Genomic DNA, 19,378 nt, shown 5'->3' with positions numbered 1-19,378 from the left:
CCTGCCGTGCTGTCTTTCTTTTTATTTTAGTTACAGACACATATGAGCCTTCACATTTACTGTCTACCAACAATAGAAAGTCTACTGTATAAAATGACGCTGTTTTTAGATTAGAGGTGATCAGAGATGCAAAAATCTTAAAGCTACTACAAGGAACTTTAGTTGTTTGTTGATTCTGGTGCCACCTTTGGACAAAATATGAGGATGGTGAACTTTGTTTTGGTGATGTCAGAGCAGCTTCTTTCCTCAGACTGTGAGACCCCTCAACTCATCCTCAGCACTCAGCCATAAAAAATATTTTTAATTATATGACTCATCCGACCTGGATAAGTTGGTTGATAATCTGACCCGGTGACAGGCATTAAGAGTAACTATAATATTTCCACAGAAATAGCCATTCTCGCTGATGGTTTGCCTATGAATGACATATAGAGGCATCAATATTTAATTGAGACTGTTTCATAACCAGTTAAATGTTCCCTTGTAGTACATTTAAGATAATTTTCTGAACCAAAAGTTATTTGAAATGATTTTATCTAAATGGGCTCTGTGGAACGTGGTCTGAGACGAGGCACTCGAGAACATGCGTTAAGCCACATCCTTTGGACTGTCGCAGAAAATCCGATTTGAGTTCTTCACAAAGAAATCCACAGTCCACCAGCATTAAACAACGTAAACAAATCGTCCACAGGCTTGTGATGGCAACCGAGAGAGACCGGGGAAGGTCTCATTTTTCACGTCATGTTACAAACCGCTCACGTGTGGCCAGTGAAAAAAGGAATAATACGTGTAAATTGCTACAACTTGTTACATAGAGCCCCTTTAATGTAAGTCTTTTAGCTGCTTGCTGTATGTCAGTGGTTTCTAACCTTGAAATAACATCTACATGCGACTCATTATTACAGGTCAGGGCCTTAGTGTGGACATGAGGCGTGGGCGGTTCATCCAGAGTGAGTTTTCCTTCCCTGATTGTTTACGATTTAAAGACTTGAAGAGGTAAAAGTATCAATTATTTCACAAGAAAATTGTATCCTCAAATTTTTTAGGTTCTGCACCACTGCTGAATGTAGTCATACCAAAGGAACATCCACCGTGAAAGACTTTGAACCTTACATTTCATGCTATTGTTTGCTGGTGGAAATATTCTGTTTTTGTTCCTGAATGTAAACATGGCATACATAACCATGGTTGGCAGGATACCACACAGATTTTTTCAGAGAAAGCCTTCACAGTGTTTGATCAGAGTTTTTTTTTGTCTTTTCCACCACCATCAATGGTAAACATCTGTTTCAATGTCAGACATTAATGAACAAATCCTTTGTGTTGGACTTTGATTCACAATCTCATACAGGGAAGTGCTCCGGCACAGTTGCAGTCGTGGTCGTCCGTATTTAAAACCACAAAATAGTAGAAGGTCATTACAACAAAGAGCAGAACACAACAGAAGAAGAATTATTACAGTAACAAAGGATTTATGATTCTTGCAAATAGATCAACACAAACCTAAATTAATAGTTAGTGATTTATTTGTATTTTCATTCAAATTTCACAGAATGAAAAACAGCACATTTTAGACAAGTCTCCACAAATACATTTGATGAATCGCTTTTCTTTGTCAGTTCTTGTCTTTATTTCTTTAGTTAAGTTGTAACGTCCTTGACAGCAGTCCTTGAAGCGAGCGTAAATAAAAAAAGCGACTTGAAACAAATTCGTCAAGAACTCTTGAACAGGAGTCAAGAAGAGTGCGCATGAAAGAAAACACTTTTCTTTTTGTTGCTTGAGAGTTCTGTCATTTGAGAGAGATTTTCAAAAGTGGGTCTCTCTTCAGATTTGCATTGTTGAATGAAAGCGCTTCATTTTCGCTCATTTGCCCTTGCATTCTCTTCCTGTGCCTGCACCTCTTTCCTTCCCAGTCGCTGCTAAGATCCGTACCATTTTTTTCCCCCATTCCAGCAACTTCATTCTTCTCCCGGTATAATAGTGGATTTTCCATGGTGGATTTTGTGGTGGGCTATTTCAGGCTCTGTACTGGCTCCTACATGCACCACTGTAATCCAATTGTGATAGTGTTAATTTTTAAAGCTTTATTATTGAAATTGCTGAGACCTAATTTTCTGATCCTGTCACCGTTGACGACCACTGTAATCAGCTAATTCAAGTTATTCCAGGCCATTAAGTCACACGCAGGGATTGGTCGTGGTCAGTGAAGCAGCGGGGAGGGAGGGGAACGATAATATCTGTCTTGGATGTATAGCTTTTGTGCGCATTCATGCTTACAGTCATACAGGCAATCTATTTGTCTCAGTTTAACAAATCCCTGAGACTTTTTTTCCTTCTTTTGTTACGTGTGTGTGTGTTCAGCTACGAGTGACCAACAGGAAGTCCTCTCAAAGGCATTTTGAATGGCACTATAAAGCTCTGCCTGTGTGTGTTTTATTTTTGTTTGGGTCCAGGTTCATGTCAGTACTTTTTAAACTTGTTTCAATGCAAGAACACTTTTATGAGTGGCAGTAGAATACTAATGTTCCTGTGAGTTGTGTTGCTGTAACTATGGTGTGTGTGTGTGTGTGTGTGTGTGTGTGTGTGTGTGCAGGGGGGTAATTGTACCTCACACAGATTATTTTCTCTCCAATGACTAATCTTTGAATAGACGTAACACACACACACACACACACACACACACACACACACACACACACACACATTGTGTTACATCCAGACGATACGGCCTGGACTCACAAACAACTCTTTTTGACTACTTGGTTGCCAGGAAACTTCGCCTGAGTCTTTGAGAGTGAGGGATAATAAAAGAAAAGGATTGTGTGTGTGTGTGTGTGTGTGTGTGTGTGCAAGTGTGTGTGTGCCTGGCCTCTGCCACTGTCTGGGCTACTGGGGGCAGTTAGTTAACTCTCTCCGGGGGTGTGTGTGTGCTACAGCCGGGGCTGTTAGCGTTGATTGCCTCTCAGACATCACCAGCTTAGACAAACCTCTGGACACAAAGCTTGGGGCTCCTGGAAGCAGCTCAATCTCCCACAGACGAGGCCGAGCTGAGGCCGAGACAGACCGGCCAGAGGCTGAAGATTTGTTTAAAATGTCATAGATTTAAAGAAAAAAAAAAAGGTGTTTCAACACCTGCGAGCGTGGAGGACTGGGGCAGTTTACTCTGGACATCTATTATGGACTGAGAGGATGAAATTGGTACGTTTGAATGTGTTGTTCAAACTTAACTCTAGTATACGGACTTCATGATTAAAAAGCTGCTTGGCTGAAGTGTGTACACACTTGCAGTCCTTGAAAAAGGTACAGCTAATCTGACAGTGATGTTGCCAGGCCAAGAGCCTGTCATTATGCAGTTACAGCCTGGTGCTGAGATGACTTTTTGGACAGTTTGACTGTGGATGATACTCTGTGCAACTTTAATAAACCACAGATAGAAATCCAGCAGTGACAGTTTGGAGAGACCTGAAGCGGCCGTCTAAGAAGAAGAGAGGCACCCTGGGTAAGTGGGTTTCATTTGCCAACAGATGTGACAGCAAACACTATATTTCTTATTTTTCTTGAGTTATCTCATAAAATGCAGACGATTGAAAGCAGATCCTGACAGCAAATGACAGTTAGTAGCATTGATGTATGTTAGATATGTTTAAACAGCATGTATAGTGCATCAGCTCAGAAATACGGGCCTCTTTTGTGTGAATTTTATGGAACGGTGTCTGTGTAATCCCATAAAGACTGACGCCAGCTGCCTGCCACAGAACAAGTCAGGATGTTGTTGATTAAAAGTTATCACACTCATAAACAAAGCGAGATCAAATTGTCCCCAAAGGTTTCACCGTTCTCTTCATTTATTACTGCTTAAGCCTATCTGTTGCAGTCTGCTCCTTGTTGTCAGTGATGTAAATAAAGAGGTGGATAAACTATCATCAGCGATCAGGATCGTGCTGTAGTTAATCACCATTATAAAAAAGATAATAGCTTCAGCAAAGCATTGATTTTTTTTCTGCTTTCATTACACACCCTGTCATCTAAATCTCTGCTCAGTTTGATGCCACTTCCAATGAATTTGTCTCATAAACGTTTAATGTCGAACTAAAAATCAAACAGAGAGTCCTCCGCTGCCCTTTGTAGTGTTTTGTCAAACGTTAGAAAGAAACTTTTTCGTCATCTCTCGTTTCTCTCACAGACCTCAAATGTGCTTTTAAATCACCACACAGGCTGATTTTACAAATCCTATTTTTTTATTCAGGCGGCTCTTCTACCTGACTTCACTATTTTACTTCACATTACCTGACATAGCAGAGACTTGACATGCTTTGGCAACCTGCCGCCTCCTTGATCCATTTGTGAGACATAATTTGGGGACCTATTCACCCACCTTTTGAAAGCCACTGAGCTGAGGGTAATATTTTGTTGAAAATTAAAGGCACTTGCACACCATTCAACACAGACTTGTTTGGATAGACTGAAAAGAGCCAACAAAAGAAGTCCGCTGCTGCTGTGACTCTGCCGTATGATTATGGTGACATGGCAACCCGCTGTGAAACGGATATAGAAGGTTGTTAAGGGATTACTTGAGCTGGGAACATTTTGTTTCATCATGTTACACCTAGAAATGCAGGGAATCTATTATTTGACTGTGAGTCCTCAATACAGACTGGCACACACATGCTTTACCATCCTGACCTTGTCTGGCATGCTGCTGATTGATTGGCAGGTCTGCGCTGTGATCATGGGAACAAGGATGGAGGTGGCACAGCTTGAGAGCAGGATGAACACTGACGACTATAGAAAGCTACAGGGGCTTTTTCTGGTGAGTGTTTAACTGGTTTCCTATACCCAGTTTATTAATAGTCTCATACTGCAACACCTTTAAAGGAGGCATATTATGCTCATTTTCAAGTTCATAATTTTATTTTGGGATACAAATAGAATAGGTTTACATGCTTTAATGTTCAAAAAAACACACCAGTTTTCTCATACTGTCCAGTGCTGCAGCGCCGTATTCCCCCTTGGTCTGAAACACTGTTTTTGCTACTGTCTCTTTAAGCCCCCTCCTCCCAAATACCCAGTCTGCTCTGATTGGTCAGCTATCACACACCCGAGCCAGCACCACTAACAAGAAAAGAGCAGCTGTGCTAAATCAATTCATCCTTGCAAAACTAGCCAAACTAGGCATAAATTATGCAAATATGTGACATGGTGACATAGTGTGATGTCACAAATTGACAGAATTTAAGGCGGGACTGCTGGCGACGCGTGTACCCCATCCCGGGTCTGAAAACGTCCTCCTAGAAGTGTAAAAACCAACACTAGCTCCAAGTCCTGACCACTGGCTGCATGGCTAATTGATCTGACTAGCTAGTGGCAGCTACACTGAGCAGCAGTTTGCGTTTACTCTGCAGATTCTTACACATTGCACCTTTTAAAAAAGAGTGAAAGAGTGTATCTCTCTGTACCAGTATCCAAAAGTACCACACCTCCAAGTCTCATAAGAAATGTGCAGACACATCTGTTAATCTTGCTACAGGACCCCTCGGGTGAATCTCGCTCCTTGCCCAGAGCTGAGTTCATTCATCTGGCTTGGTCATCAGTTGGCCGCGGCTCCAAGGAGGAATACGGCCTCTTGTTCGACAGCGTGGTCATCACTCAGGAGCACCGCGGCCTGCTTCTGGACATTGACGCTGTGAAAGAAGAAGGGCGTGTCGACTGGGGAGGTCTGTGCTCTTTTCTGCTAATGGAGCTCTCTGACAAAGTGAAGAACACCAGAACCAGCAGTGTGCCTTGCTGGAAGCCACCGCGCACTTTGACCTGTCCACATCGAGACCCGGTTCAAAAGGTAAAAAGGGTCGATGAGCTCTTGGAGATTTAAGAGAAGGAGAGTTTGTTGTGAGTTAGAACACGTTGCCCATTTTAAACAGATCTATAGCAGGATGTTATCTGAAATACATTTTGACATTGACTGACTGAAGAATCCAAAACTCTGCTGACTGGGTGGAATTCCACATTATTAAACATTGAGTGAGAAAAAGTCAGAAAGTATTAGGGTCTTGCTCATCAAAATGGCACACCTCTTTTGAGATAAATGGCTCTGGACTCCTTTAAGTTTAACATCTATCAATTAATATGTAAATGAAGCGGCCGGGAATAAAGTGCCTACTGCTGTGGTTAAAGTGATGGCTCACCACTTTAATCTTTCAATCCTGAGAATGTCAAAATGTCAGAGTGTTGTGTAAGTCAGACGGACTGATGTCGCTCAGAAGACTCTCATTTCTGTCCGTTCAGTAAAGTGTGGCGAGATTTCAGCTATAGAGACAAAATAAAAAATGTGAAAAATAGACTTTAATCCATATTATTTATATACCAAAAGATCAATTGACACACTCACAGAGAATTATCACATGACAGTTACCATAGCTCTACAGTTTTAGCATCATTCAGCTGATTGTTTTGGTTTTTACAGCCCGCAACTTTAGTGTGTTGATTCAGTCAAATGGTAGACAAAGTTAGCGACTAGCTGATGAATATAGCTGAGTTTTTAGCAGCTAAATAGCCAGATAATTCCCTCAGGAGGTAGTGGAGAACAAAAGTAAACTAAAAGGAGAGTTAGTATCAGACTTTGTCAGGTTTGTCAACACCAAACTAGAATGTCTAGTTTTGCTAGAATTGTAAACAGGCAACTCTTTGCAAACATGTTAGCCACAACAGCTTTAAACGGTGATCAAATGTCAATGTTTTGTTCACAACTTGTTACTCTGTCCCCTAGAGGCTACCTCAGCTTTTACCATTTGTGCATCTTTGAGCTGATTGTTTTGGTTTTACAGCCTTCAACTTTAGTGTTTTGGTTCAGTCAGATGGCCGACAAAGTTAGCAACAAGCTGGCCAGCAGCGTGTTTAGCAGCTCAAGAGCAAGATAAATATCTCAGAAGGCACCTCAAACAGGCACCTCTTTGCTAACATGTTAGCCACAACAGCTTTAACCCTCAAAGACCTGGAACAATTAATTTTTTGGGTGCCTTAATCTCCTGTATTTATTTAGTTTTTTCTACACTATTCCCGCAGTCAGCATCAAGTGCCATAAATCATTTATTCACGAGAACCTTAAGATAAAGTCCCAATGTTACATATGCTTTATCTGAGAACAGATGAATTTACCAGATTTTTTTTTTCTTAAAAAAGCAAGCCAAAGTCCTCAGAAAGAGGACATTACAGCATACAGTAAGTGAAAAAATCTTGTTTGTATAAGTTTTTGAAACATAAGGACAGGATTAGCAGTTCAAAAGTTTTGAATCATTTAGAACAATAACTTCTCTTAGCCCCCGGCGGCTGTCTAGGTCTTTGAGGGTTATAGGGCATCGATGTTGTTATCAGAACTTGTTCCTCTGCCACCAAGGAGCCAAAACAACTATTAATTCTGCTTCAACTTTGAAGTAATTCATTCCTGAGACCTGCCCCACTTCCAGTTCAGCTGCTGTTCTACTAGTTTTTGGTGCTCCACATATTTACCTGTATATCATTTCTTTCTGCATGAATAGATAAAATAAAATGGTGTTTCCATATTGTAAGCTGACAGAATCTACTGCTCCCATTAACAGTAGAATTTGAGCACCTTACCATTTTAACCACGATAATAAAATGTTAACTATGTTGTTAGGCATTTTTGTCATATGGGTCAGTTTCAAGAGAAATCTAATGAGTTGTTAAAAGCTACAGCTGTTTACGGACTGCCAAAAATGTCACTGCTCCATTCGATACATCTGTGAAAAAGTCGCTAAACTCACGTACCAGTGACTCACGAGCTGTAGATACATAGATAATTAGAACAACTAGAGGTTAAATACACGACACACCAATATGAAAGATCTTACAAAGCCTCCAGTTGGCTGCGTGGCAAAGTGACTCAATCTGCAGTAATTACATCGGTAGTACATCTAAGCCCTGACCTCTGTTCTGTAAGTATTAATAAACCTTACTTTCATTAAAGATATTCAGTGTCCCTTTCTCATCAGACACCGTCAGCTCGAGCCTTTTCTCTTCTAGTTTAGCCAGTAAAATGGCATCATTCATTAATCCTTTTTGTTTTATTGGTTCCAGCACAGACGAATGTCCCCGACTCACTTGTTCTCACTTTCATCCAATAAGAAGAAGATTTAACGGAGTCATTCTCTTACAGTTTTATTGTGAAAGATTTGCCAGAAAGGAAACACTTTACATTTAATCTTAAAGGTTGTAGCCTCCATTTTACTAATTAACTCCCCATTAAGACGTTACTAAACTGCATCAAAAAGAGCATTAAAGCTGTTCTGAAGGAGAGTCTCTTTGTCACTTTTCCCAATATATTTGTCGAGGTTAAATGTTGTTGTGGTGTAATGTCCTCTGGTCTCCTCAGGTGTTGCACCTGCAGAGTTCAGGTCAGTATCTGACTGTGAGTAAAGGAGGAACTGTGGGGCTGCGGGACGGAGAGGACATGTCCCTTCTGCACACGCATCGATTGCAGAACAGCACAGTCACAACCAAAGACCTCTGGGTCACTGACATGGTGCTGCTGCACAACGTGCACAAGGTGACTCTCACTTTTAGAAAGTCACATAACGAAAAATGAGTCAGTTTTATTGTTTGGTGTCCTGGTCATGGTGCCACACTCGGGGTCTTGTTGCAAAATTCATACAACTGAACTAATGTCATCATAGAAATTAATGTAGAAATTAATTATTGATCAGCAGCCTCAGTTTTTGGGGGCAGATATTGTGCTGCACAGAGGTAAACAAGCATTTCACTCAGTCAATTAATTATTGATCAGTGCTTTGACATGACACTTTTGCATAATGTTCAGAAAATAAACATTCATTTTTCAGCGATAAGACCATCAATTATTGATAAATACTTTCAATTAGCAATTCTTTAATCTACAGATGTATGGGTGACAGATACAACTCACATGAATATCAGTCAGGGAGATTGTTAAATGATTGTTATATCATATTGATGCGACACATTTCTGTTTACCTGTGTGTCTCTCTGTTTCTCTCTCTGCACTCCTTATTCTCAGATAGCTGTGTCTTTCACAAGTAAGGAGGTGTGTTTTTATGACATACTGTCTACACAAGACTTCAGCTGCAAATATAAACTCAAGGTAACAGCTACAGCTAAAAACAACAATATTTTTATACATATACGTACTGTATGTATTCTTATGTTTTGGTTCTGTTGGTTTTAGCATTTTCTATCATCATACACAGACAGTATATATAATATAACCTGTGAAGAGTATCGAGGGACTTGAAATATTACATTGTACACACCACTTCTTGTCCTCTTTAGGGTTTGAAGTTTACACCCTGGTGCCTGGACTACTGGGTGGATCCCTCTCACCCAGACCAGGCCGTCCTCACCATAGGAGACATCGGAGGACAGGTGATACACACACTGAAGAATAATAGAAAGAGAGAAGAACTTCATTTTTTTGCATCATGTCCATTGCTTTTAAACTGTGTATATGTGTGTCTGTGTGTGTTAACCCAGGTTAGTGCTATATATTTTACCTCAGCTAATATCTCTCTGTTCGAGAGACTCAGTCTGAGGACGGACTCAGATTCAGCAGACATCATCCTGTGGGACGAGCTGGTCAAAGGAAAGCATCGCTCCTGCTACACTGTGACACACCACGCACACACGCCTGCCTGGGTTAGAAAAGGTAGGAAATAAAAAGCACACATGCGCAAAGAAAAGTTAAAATTTGCTGTGCCATCATGAGACAAAGACATCGACACTCTCAGTCTCTCTTTGATGACAGCCCAGTGCAGTCATCAAATGCTTTGATTGCTGTAATTTTAAAATCACTGATTTCTTCTGCACCAATTTGTGCCTTTTCTGTTCCAATTTATAGTGGAAATGTCTTCTTTCATGTAAAGGGAAACACAAAATTTAAGCGCCAGGTGTTAATTCAAAATATAATGGAATATAATGCACTACCACTCTCAGGCAAGCAGTTTGTCAAAGTATAAGTCCTCTTCTAATTTCATGTTTTTATCAGTGTAGACAAATGCAGGTGTTCTTAGGCTCTGTCCACATGTACACTGAAAAGTGACCTTTTGGAAAACTCCTTCCAGATTGAAGATATTCAGAAACTCTGTCACTGTTTACGTCTTGGCAGGCAGCAACAGAGGTTTTGGTAACAATGATACAGACACCCATGTTCACTTCCTAATTGGCCCTTTTTAGTGTATGTTCATTGGCAGTATGTGTTATGATATTGGTATTTGAGTTTGCACATTGAGGGAATGAACGTTATATACACAAACAGACATAATACAATTATAGAAATGACTGACAAAAATGACTGCTGACAATGTTTTAAGAAATAATAGCATTATCCAGGAGGATTGTGCGAAGAGCAGTCACGTTTCCCTGTCTTGTCTATAGTATTCTCTGTAACTAAGCAACCACCCATAGAGTAGACAATGGCTATGTTCAGACTACCAGCCCAAATCAGATTTTTGTCATATCCAGATGGTATCCAAATTGAGTTCAGGAAGTCTGGATAGCTAAAAAAAAACACATGAAATGGGATTTTTGCAAATCGATCCAAACCACATTTGGATGTGGTTTGAAACACAATTCAGATCAGATTTCTACGCCGTCTCAGTCCGAACCCTCATATCAGATTTCAAACTGTCTTTTGTGTCACTTGCAGTGCAACACAGAACGCTGATGTCTATCGCATCCATGCGGCTGCTGAGCAGAATCGATGATGCTTTTATCAGACTAGTAAGCAAGACAACACAGAGAACAACAGTCTGTAGAGTCACACTGAAATTAACTGTTTGCTCTTTGACTTGACTAGTGATTTTTTGGAGAGCAGATGATTAATCACGCTTCCTTGTTGGAAAGCGACCTGCACTGCATGCCCAGTGTATGCGAATATTTTTGGGTGCGTTAGTACAGAACATGATTATTTCTTTGTCTGGACGGAGATCGTGTTTGTTTTAAAACACTGTACCCAAAAATACTTGTGTACTTGTGGACTAGACCTAAATATTGAGTGGGACCTGTTCTCTCCACACACGACCAAAATCAACACCTAGGGACCATGGTCACACTGCGGCGTTTTTCCTCTGACATCACACTCAGAGTGGGTAGCTCAACTGTGCTGTGTTCCAGACTGCAAGCAGTATAAGATAGAGAGGCTGACAAATTGCTATCATTTCACTCATAACCCATTAGCTAACATGAGCATTCAATCGCTTCAACCCCTATCTTGGACACATTTCTTTACACCTGGAAGTGAAACACACTATATGTAATCAAACATGTTAGCTAGAAAATGGTTGAATGCTAACATTAGCTAATAGGTTATCAGATTTGTTGTTTAACTTCAAAATATGGCCCAATTCCCCTCTGGATTTTCAAACCAATAACCTTTCAGTTTCTCCTCAACCAGTAGGTGATGAAATGAAACAATTTGTCAGATTTATACGACCTGCAACCTGCAACACAGCAGCATAACATCATCCCATCATTCAGCATTACGTCAGAGGAAAATTGGCCTCAGTGTGAGTAGGGTCAATGGTTAAGGTCAAAAATCGCTGACCTGATTAGATGGACAGAATGAAAACAAAGATAGAAAATCAGTGGCTCAGATGACAGAGAAGAAGAAAACAAAGTGTCGGAAATACCTGACGCTCAGTCACAGTTTCACCTTGACACCTGGGGTGAGAGCCATGCTCTGTGCTTGCTTGTTCACTCCTTTTTATCACTATAACAACAGCTTATGCAACATCATGGAAATGCTTGGGTGTGCCACTGATGCACACACACATTGACACACATGCATCAAGTCCTGAGTCATCCACTTGATAGTCTTGCAAAGGCAGACTTTTTGAATATTGGCATAAAGTCACAAGCTCAAGGTCTGGCCTCTTGAGACTTGCCACTTCAGCTCAGCCCGGGTAACAAAGAGGTCGCTTAGTTGTATCTCGATTGCATCATTCGTGTAGAGCCCCTCTGAAGACTCATTGGGCTGTTTGATAATGATTCAGCAGAGGCAGCGCTCTGAGACTTGCTTGGCTGAAAGGAGAGATTCTGATAAAGGGGAAAAACATGCATGAAGAAAGAACATATAAATAAGCACAACAAATGGGAAAACAAAGGGAAAACAGAAAAGAGGGAAACAGAGGAGACAATGCCAAAACATTAAAAGCGCTGGTTAATTGAAATTTTACAGGCTGTGTGCGAGCGTGCATGTGAAACAACAAGAGAGGGTGCATACCAAGGTTTGCTGTCTGTGTATATGTGTACGTGTGTGTGTGTGTGTGTGTGTGTGTGTGTGTGTGTGTGTGTGTGTGTGTGTGTGGTGTTTTGAGAGAAAGGAAAGGAGGGAGCTTGTGAGACTGTATATGTGTGTTTGCATACCTCTGGGGTGCTGCTGCTGCTGTTCTTTTGAAGTTGCCCACCCTGCAGTATGAGTGGGCTGTGTACCATTAGACATGGCTGGTTATCCAGACCTCCAAACCTTCGGGCTCACGGGCCACCAGAGAGAGGAGGGGGGTGGAGGGAGGGGGAGACGGTGGGGTGGAAGCATGGTGGAACAGAGAGGGAAATTGAGAGGAAATTAGGAGGAAATTGGGATGGACACAGACCCGTAAGGACAAGGAAGGAGAGCTCTGGAGAAGTGTGCGTCTGCGAGAGAGAGAGAAAAGCATTAACATATCTGCATAATGTTGTGATCAAAGAAATGAAAGCGAACATTAAGGATGAACGTCAGCAGTGTTGGTAAAAATCTCCCAAAATGTGCAGCGATTTGTTGCAGAACAAAAGAGGCTTGCTTTGATGTGGATATAAAGTGACTCCTGCTGTTCCTTTTTCAAATTCTAAACTCACAGCAATAAGCGTGACATCGCCGGCTAAAGCAGATGTTATGTATCTGGGTCTGCATCACAAATACTTTGATTTATGATTTGTGTGTGTCAGTGAAAGAGAGAAAGGCCTCATTAATCAATGATGAGTCATGCGACGCTGTCTGAAAATCCACTGATCTTTTAATTCCCAGGACGGAGAAAAGATGTGATGTTTGAAATGTAATCAGATGTAATTATTTGCCCCAGACATGCGGCCGATCTTTGACCTGCGACTGTCACATGCCATCTCACAACCCTCACTTATTTGTGCAGTATTTGAAAGCTAAGCAGCCTCTAATAGAGACGTGTGGCATCCAATTTAGCTGTTCTCAATCAAAGTGTTAATTGAGATAGATGGTGATGCAAGATCCATTACTTTTTCTGTAATACCAGTGAGCAAATCAAACCGGCCTAATTCTATGCTGTGCTGAGTGCCTGTAGATTGGTTGGTTTACTATACAGCAGGGTTGCGGTCAATGCGCATTTAGCAGAGTCGTTTCAGAAAGTGGACGTCCTTCAGAGTTCTGGTAGTGAAAACACTTTGGCATCAGCAAGATGTAATATCGCATTTGAAAAAATGAAATTAAATAAACAGTGTGTCATCATCAAAATATGTTGCAATGTTGTTTTACATTGAATTTATTGGAGTTGAAACTAATTTGTTCCCTCTGCCGGTAAATTCTGTGGCATTATTGCTCCACACAGAGGGGGCTGCTACGAAGCCAGTGACTTTCATTTATGATTGTTTTCTTATTTCTCCTCTCAAAATCAGTTTGTACAGAAGACGCTAAGATCAAATCTGTGTGGACAAACATTTCGATGAATAATGTTTATTGTTTTCTGTTATTTTGAGACTCTCCTCGCTCACACATTCCTTTTCATTTCAGACTGGTCATGTCACAGGTGATCCTTCTCTACACTGCAACCCCTCTGCATTGACTGAGTCCTTTTACAGGCCTTTCATTGTGTACTTTAAAGGACAGACTTGCCAAATTAAAGCTTTTATTAAGTCCTTTACACGTTATGGCTGCCATATTCATAAAGGTATTCAACAGTGTTAATTTCACTACTTTATCTGTTGATATCAGTACATAGCAAATAACCCCCATTATAGCAACATTTTGTAGAAATTGGCAGTTTGTGTGATTTGGCGCCCCCCACAGTTTCTGAGTGAAACACCACTGTTGTTAATACAACTCCCAGGAAAACAGATGTAATGTAGGTGCTAACTACAAACAAAACTCATTACATCATAACAATGTTATGTGTTGAAAACGTGTATCTTGAAGTAAACATATATGTAACGCTGTTATCCTACCCTCTCACAGAAACAAGTAATAGGGGGGTGGAGTGGCTCAGCTCAGGTCAGCATTTGACACAGTTGATCATTGTTGGATTGCCCTGACAAAAATGTCTGGTATCAGTGATACTTCCCTGGACTGGTTCAAATCTTATTTATCAAACAGAACTTTTTGGGCTCTGGTCTGTGATGCATCCTCTCGTGTTGTACCCCAAGGCTCTATCTTCGGCCCCTTGTTTTTCTGTATATTTTTACTGCCATGGAGACATATAGTAAACATAAACATGACACTCAGTACAATTGGTAAGAGGATGACATGCACAATTTTATCCCAAGTTAAACCAGTTAAGAAAAGCTCATATCACCCTTGTTTTAGCTTGATTTAACTATGTAACCAAGTGATTTGTACTTCTCAATTAAATTCAGTTGCAGGTCTACAGTACATTTGAAACCAGCTGTCTCAACAGTGCCTGGTGCAATGCTGATGCATTATAAACAATAATTTTACAATTATGCTACCAGATTAAACAGGAACCACACACACACACACACACACACACACACACACACACACACACACACACACAGATAAAGAGACAAAAAGTGTTTTTAGTGTCCCAATTGTCTCTTTATTTGCTTTAAACCATGAGCAGGCTCTTTTTCTTCCTCTGTGTTACTCACTCTTGTCTAGATGTAGTAAAGCTAATTACAGTATCTGTCACACCTAATTTACTTTCACTTTCTGTCTCATTCCTGCTGCAGTACATTACCTGGGCTCGCTGGAAGCCTTTGTGTCGTGCAGCACCAGACCGCAGAGCAGCATGGTGATCGGCTGGAGGGAAAAGGAAAGCAGGAGTCTGCGAGTCACTTCTTTCTTAACAAAGAGGGGTGTGTGGGATATGGACCACCACCCTGGACTCAATCTGATAGGTTAGGGACCAATGTGTGCTCAGGATAATACTTACTTGTGATGTGAGAGTGAATAGTAAGTGTTCATCCTAAACTTGTCCTCTGAAGTTTTACTTATTGAGCCTAAAAATCACAAATTTGTCTCAAAGGCCTTACAATCTGTACCACATGTGACACCCTAGGGCTGTGGAATATCACCTAAAGTCAATATCATGATAAATCCGACACTTACCTCAGTAACAATTAATTAACAATATCTTCATAAATACACCATGGAGCATGGATCTCCATCCTCACAGTGGATCTTTGTACAGAGCTTTGGACAAACACTAAAACACCAGAACTGAGTGTTCAGACAGAGGGTGAGTAGAGGTGCTGCAGCAATGGACAATATAAGGCAATTAAAAGTATTTTAAGGGTGATTTAAGCAAATATTTTCTAGTAGACATCCAAAATAAAATGAAGTGTTAAATTTCTCAGTGAACCTTGAATTGGTTGTGTGTGTAGTTAGCGCCTCTGTTAATCAGGGACATTCTGATTGGTTGCAGCTACAGCGGGTGTGGATCAGCAGGTCTTGCTGTGGAACCCTTATGTGACCTCAAAACCAGTTTGTGCGCTCAGTGGGCACACGAGCCCCGTCACCGCAGTTCGCTTCATGCAGACCAAGCAACAACTGCTCAGCTACTCCAAAGATAAGGTAGCAGCGTGTGTGTGTGCGTGTGTGTGTGTGTTTGCAGTGCTCTGCTAGAAAAGATAATGTAATGATAAAGAGCCCTCTCATTGTAAAATTAATTGTTATACCTTGCTATAATTACTGCAGAGGAAGGAGGTCTTGGTGCAGATGATTGGTAGCCTGTTTCACACTGCTGCCATTATAAGAGCTGGTGTTTCTCATTTCCTTTAAACCCTCCTTCTTTCTGATGCAAAGAGGATGTTGCCGCTTGTGCTGCTTTTTCCTCTCGCCGCTGTAGCACTGTGCATGTTTGCCTCGTCTTCGGCTTTTCTGAAGATAATGAATATTTTAGAAGTGATTTATGTTCCATCTGGCTTCTGCTCAGACACCATCTGCCATTGCAAGACACTCTGAAAGCTTTACCTCAGCCTCCTCTGGAAGAGTTCATGGATTGTTGTCCTGGTTTGTGCTGTAAAGCGACATCGCAGAGTTGTGAGTTCTGACTGAGTGGCACTAACATTGTGCGGAGTCAGTGACCAATTCCTCTTGTCGGTGATTGTATTTGTTCTTTAATTATGATAATGTCTTGCTCACGTGGTCATTCGTATAGCTTCTGACTTACATAAACTTTCCAGGTCCTGTGTCTTTGGGATGTATCGAGTCAGCTGTGTGTCCACCGTCTGGCTGGTGTTTTCCCAAACACACAAGAGGACACACACACCCTCCTCTTCCTCCACGAGGAGCAGCAACTCCTCCTGCTCTCCTTCAACAGTCTCCTCCTCCTGCTGGAGACGGTGAAGGAGGAGAAGAGGACCAGCAGCCACGAACACCCTGTTACCTGTGTGTTGTATAATAGTCTGTTCAGACAGGTATGTGGAGGAAATGGCTGAGAGTCTTTTTCACTGTTGGCTTATCTGTTTCCACAGACATTCCACATTTCCACAGACATAGGCAGAAAGTATAGACGTTGTTTACTGGATATGTAATTTGGACTACTTCTGTGGTAAATATATTAACGGAGCAGAAAACTCAGATACAAATGATTTCTACAATAGTTTGAGAGTTCATTCTTGGCCTTGAAAGCAGTATGTGACAAAATCTCGACTTAAAGTCGATTAGTAGCTTCTCTTGATGATTTGCAACTCGACTTGACAGAAAATAAACAACTTGAGACTTGACTTGAGACAGGATGACTTGTCTGTGTTCATTTTATGTTTTTCAGTTTGTTTTGTTTTTAGTCTTGCTGTTAGTATTTCAGTATTTAAGAGTAATGGGGTGATGATATTTTTTTAAATTGAGAAGAAATGAATCAAACAAATAAGCTTTCATAAGGTAATGTGTTTTTGTTTGATTACATTTCTTTCTCTGAATATAAATAATTATGATACAAATTCAATTCATTGTCATACTTTTTGAATTGGTTAGGTAAATTGGCCCATAATATTTTTTATCAGATAGGTGCTCTTTGGATCTAGGGACATTGCATGTAACCAAAAAACAGACGGGTTAGATATATAGCCCTGTTATATAGTATATGCACGTATGCCCCAATGAAGACTTATTAAAAGCATTTTAATTTAACTAATGTCTTTTCTCTTTATAAAGGTTGGATACTGGAAGTAAGACTGGAGTGCACATGACTTGGGACTTGACTTGACACAACCTGTGACTTGACTTGACTTGGGATTTGCTTGAGACATGACTTGAGTCCGTGTCTGAGTGCAATAAACACAGCAGACATTTTGACTTGTCAAAGCAAGAAAAGCACAGGTGCAACTTTTTCCATTTATGATGGCTTTATTCCATTTAGTTTAGCCTGATCCACTGTATCCAGTATTGTGCATGCTCACTCACTGACATGGCTTACTGGGACACTTAAAGGAATGCAGCCATTGAATTACATTAAATTAAATTTCATTTCAATTAAGGGAAACATATGCTCATTTTCAGATTCATCATTTTATTTTGGGTTACTACTAGAATAGGTTTACATGCGTCAGTACTCAAAAAACACATCAGTTTCCTCATATTGTCCTGTGCAGCAGCACTGTATTCCCCTTCTGTCTGAAACGCTCTGTTTTGGCTCCTGTCATGTTACTGTTGGAGCTAAATTTAGTATGTTTTTAAACACACTTTGGTTTGATACAGTTTGATATAACTCAGACATTAAATAGTTAAATTCTGCAGAGGTTTTTGCAAAGAAATACTGCCTTCTTCTCTTTTTTCCAACTTAGGCCTCATTATTACATTTTATTGCATGTTTTATTCCCTTTTGCTTCACTCAATGACAGATTTACACTGCTGCTAGTTTCCGACACAGTGTAGGAACACCACACAAATAATAAAACAGCTAATGCATCCGATATGAACATCTCTCATTTTAAAAAGTGCATCCACTCTTTATATTTTCCCCTGCGTGCTTTTATTCCCTCTTGACAGCAGCATTAGTTGCATATTTTCCTCCGTGGTGGCTTAGCCCTAAAATAAAGTGTAACGAAGCGTGGAGAATGGTGAGAGTCATTAAAGAATACATCAGCGGAAGCTGCTTTCCTCACAGCATAAAAAGGATCAAACTCTTTTTGATGATTGATAGCCTCCCTCTCTCTCTGTCTCTCGTTCTCTCTGTCTCTCTGCAGGTAGTCAGCAGCGACTCTGCCTCCTCTGTCATCTGCTGGCTTGCTGACACGGGCCAAAAGGTCAAACAGTTTCACCGTTGCCATGGCAATGCTGATATCACCACCATGGCCCTTGATGGTACACAGACCCGGCTGTTTACTGCAGGCACTGATGGGGAGGTTAAAGTAGGTGAACACGCGCACACACACACACACACACACACACACACACACACACACACACACACACACACACACATTCCGCCGTAATCCATACAGCTGCAGGTCAGTCCTGAAAGAGATGCAAACTCTAAACTACACTGACTGAGGTGCAAAAAACTGGAGGGAGGAGAGTCTGATGAAACCAAATGAATATGAGGAAAGTGAAGTAGCTGACGTTTTTAGGAATTTAATGTGTATTTAAGTAGCTGAAGACTCATTCATTCAAACTGACCTCTGTCTCTGCCATGCTTACCAGGGTCTGTGAAAGAGTTTTTTCCTTGTGAAGTACTTTGTGACCTTGCTCTGTAAACGGTTAACTACTAATAAAACTATGAGCACTTCCCTGACTTTATTAATCCATGAAACTGACTAAATTAAACAGGGATCGAGCCAGAAACAAGCAGGGTTATTCCTCTGCCATTTAACCTCAACCCACTGATATTGTCAACACACAGTTCTAAAGGCATCAGAAAGATTCAGTGTGTTGTGTAATGGGACTGCATTTATACCTCTTGTACACCCATGCACACACAACAATGGCAGCAGGCTACCATGTAAATTGCTGGCTAACCATTGGGAGCTGTTTAGGGTTCAGTATCTCTCCCAAGGACTCTTCAATGTGTGGAAAGGAGGGGCCAGGAATCGAACTGCCATCCCTGTGATCAGTGGACAACCCGCTCTATCTCCTGAGCCCCATTGTGCAAGCAATGTTTGGTCATGTGTGATGCATGTAAACTTGCACACATGTAGTGTTTGTCACATTTTT

At 40.9% G+C, this 19,378-nt stretch overlaps 1 protein-coding gene across 1 annotated transcript in view; it reads left to right on the top strand.

Moving 5' to 3' along the window:
- The first annotated feature begins 4,729 nt into the window (after positions 1 to 4,729).
- Positions 4,730 to 19,378, top strand: part of LOC141020067 (cilia- and flagella-associated protein 337-like) — a 31,636-nt gene continuing 16,987 nt past the window's right edge. The window contains 10 exon segments of the mRNA XM_073495116.1: positions 4,730 to 4,810; positions 5,528 to 5,836; positions 8,387 to 8,560; positions 9,047 to 9,130; positions 9,319 to 9,411; positions 9,520 to 9,691; positions 14,956 to 15,123; positions 15,651 to 15,799; positions 16,411 to 16,644; positions 18,412 to 18,576. Of these exon segments, the coding sequence (XP_073351217.1) occupies positions 4,730 to 4,810; positions 5,528 to 5,836; positions 8,387 to 8,560; positions 9,047 to 9,130; positions 9,319 to 9,411; positions 9,520 to 9,691; positions 14,956 to 15,123; positions 15,651 to 15,799; positions 16,411 to 16,644; positions 18,412 to 18,576 (1,629 nt within the window).

Source organism: Pagrus major, chromosome 2, assembly GCF_040436345.1.
Source record: "Pagrus major chromosome 2, Pma_NU_1.0".
NCBI lineage: Eukaryota > Metazoa > Chordata > Actinopteri > Spariformes > Sparidae > Pagrus > Pagrus major.
This window is presented reverse-complemented; position numbering and strand designations above follow the sequence as displayed.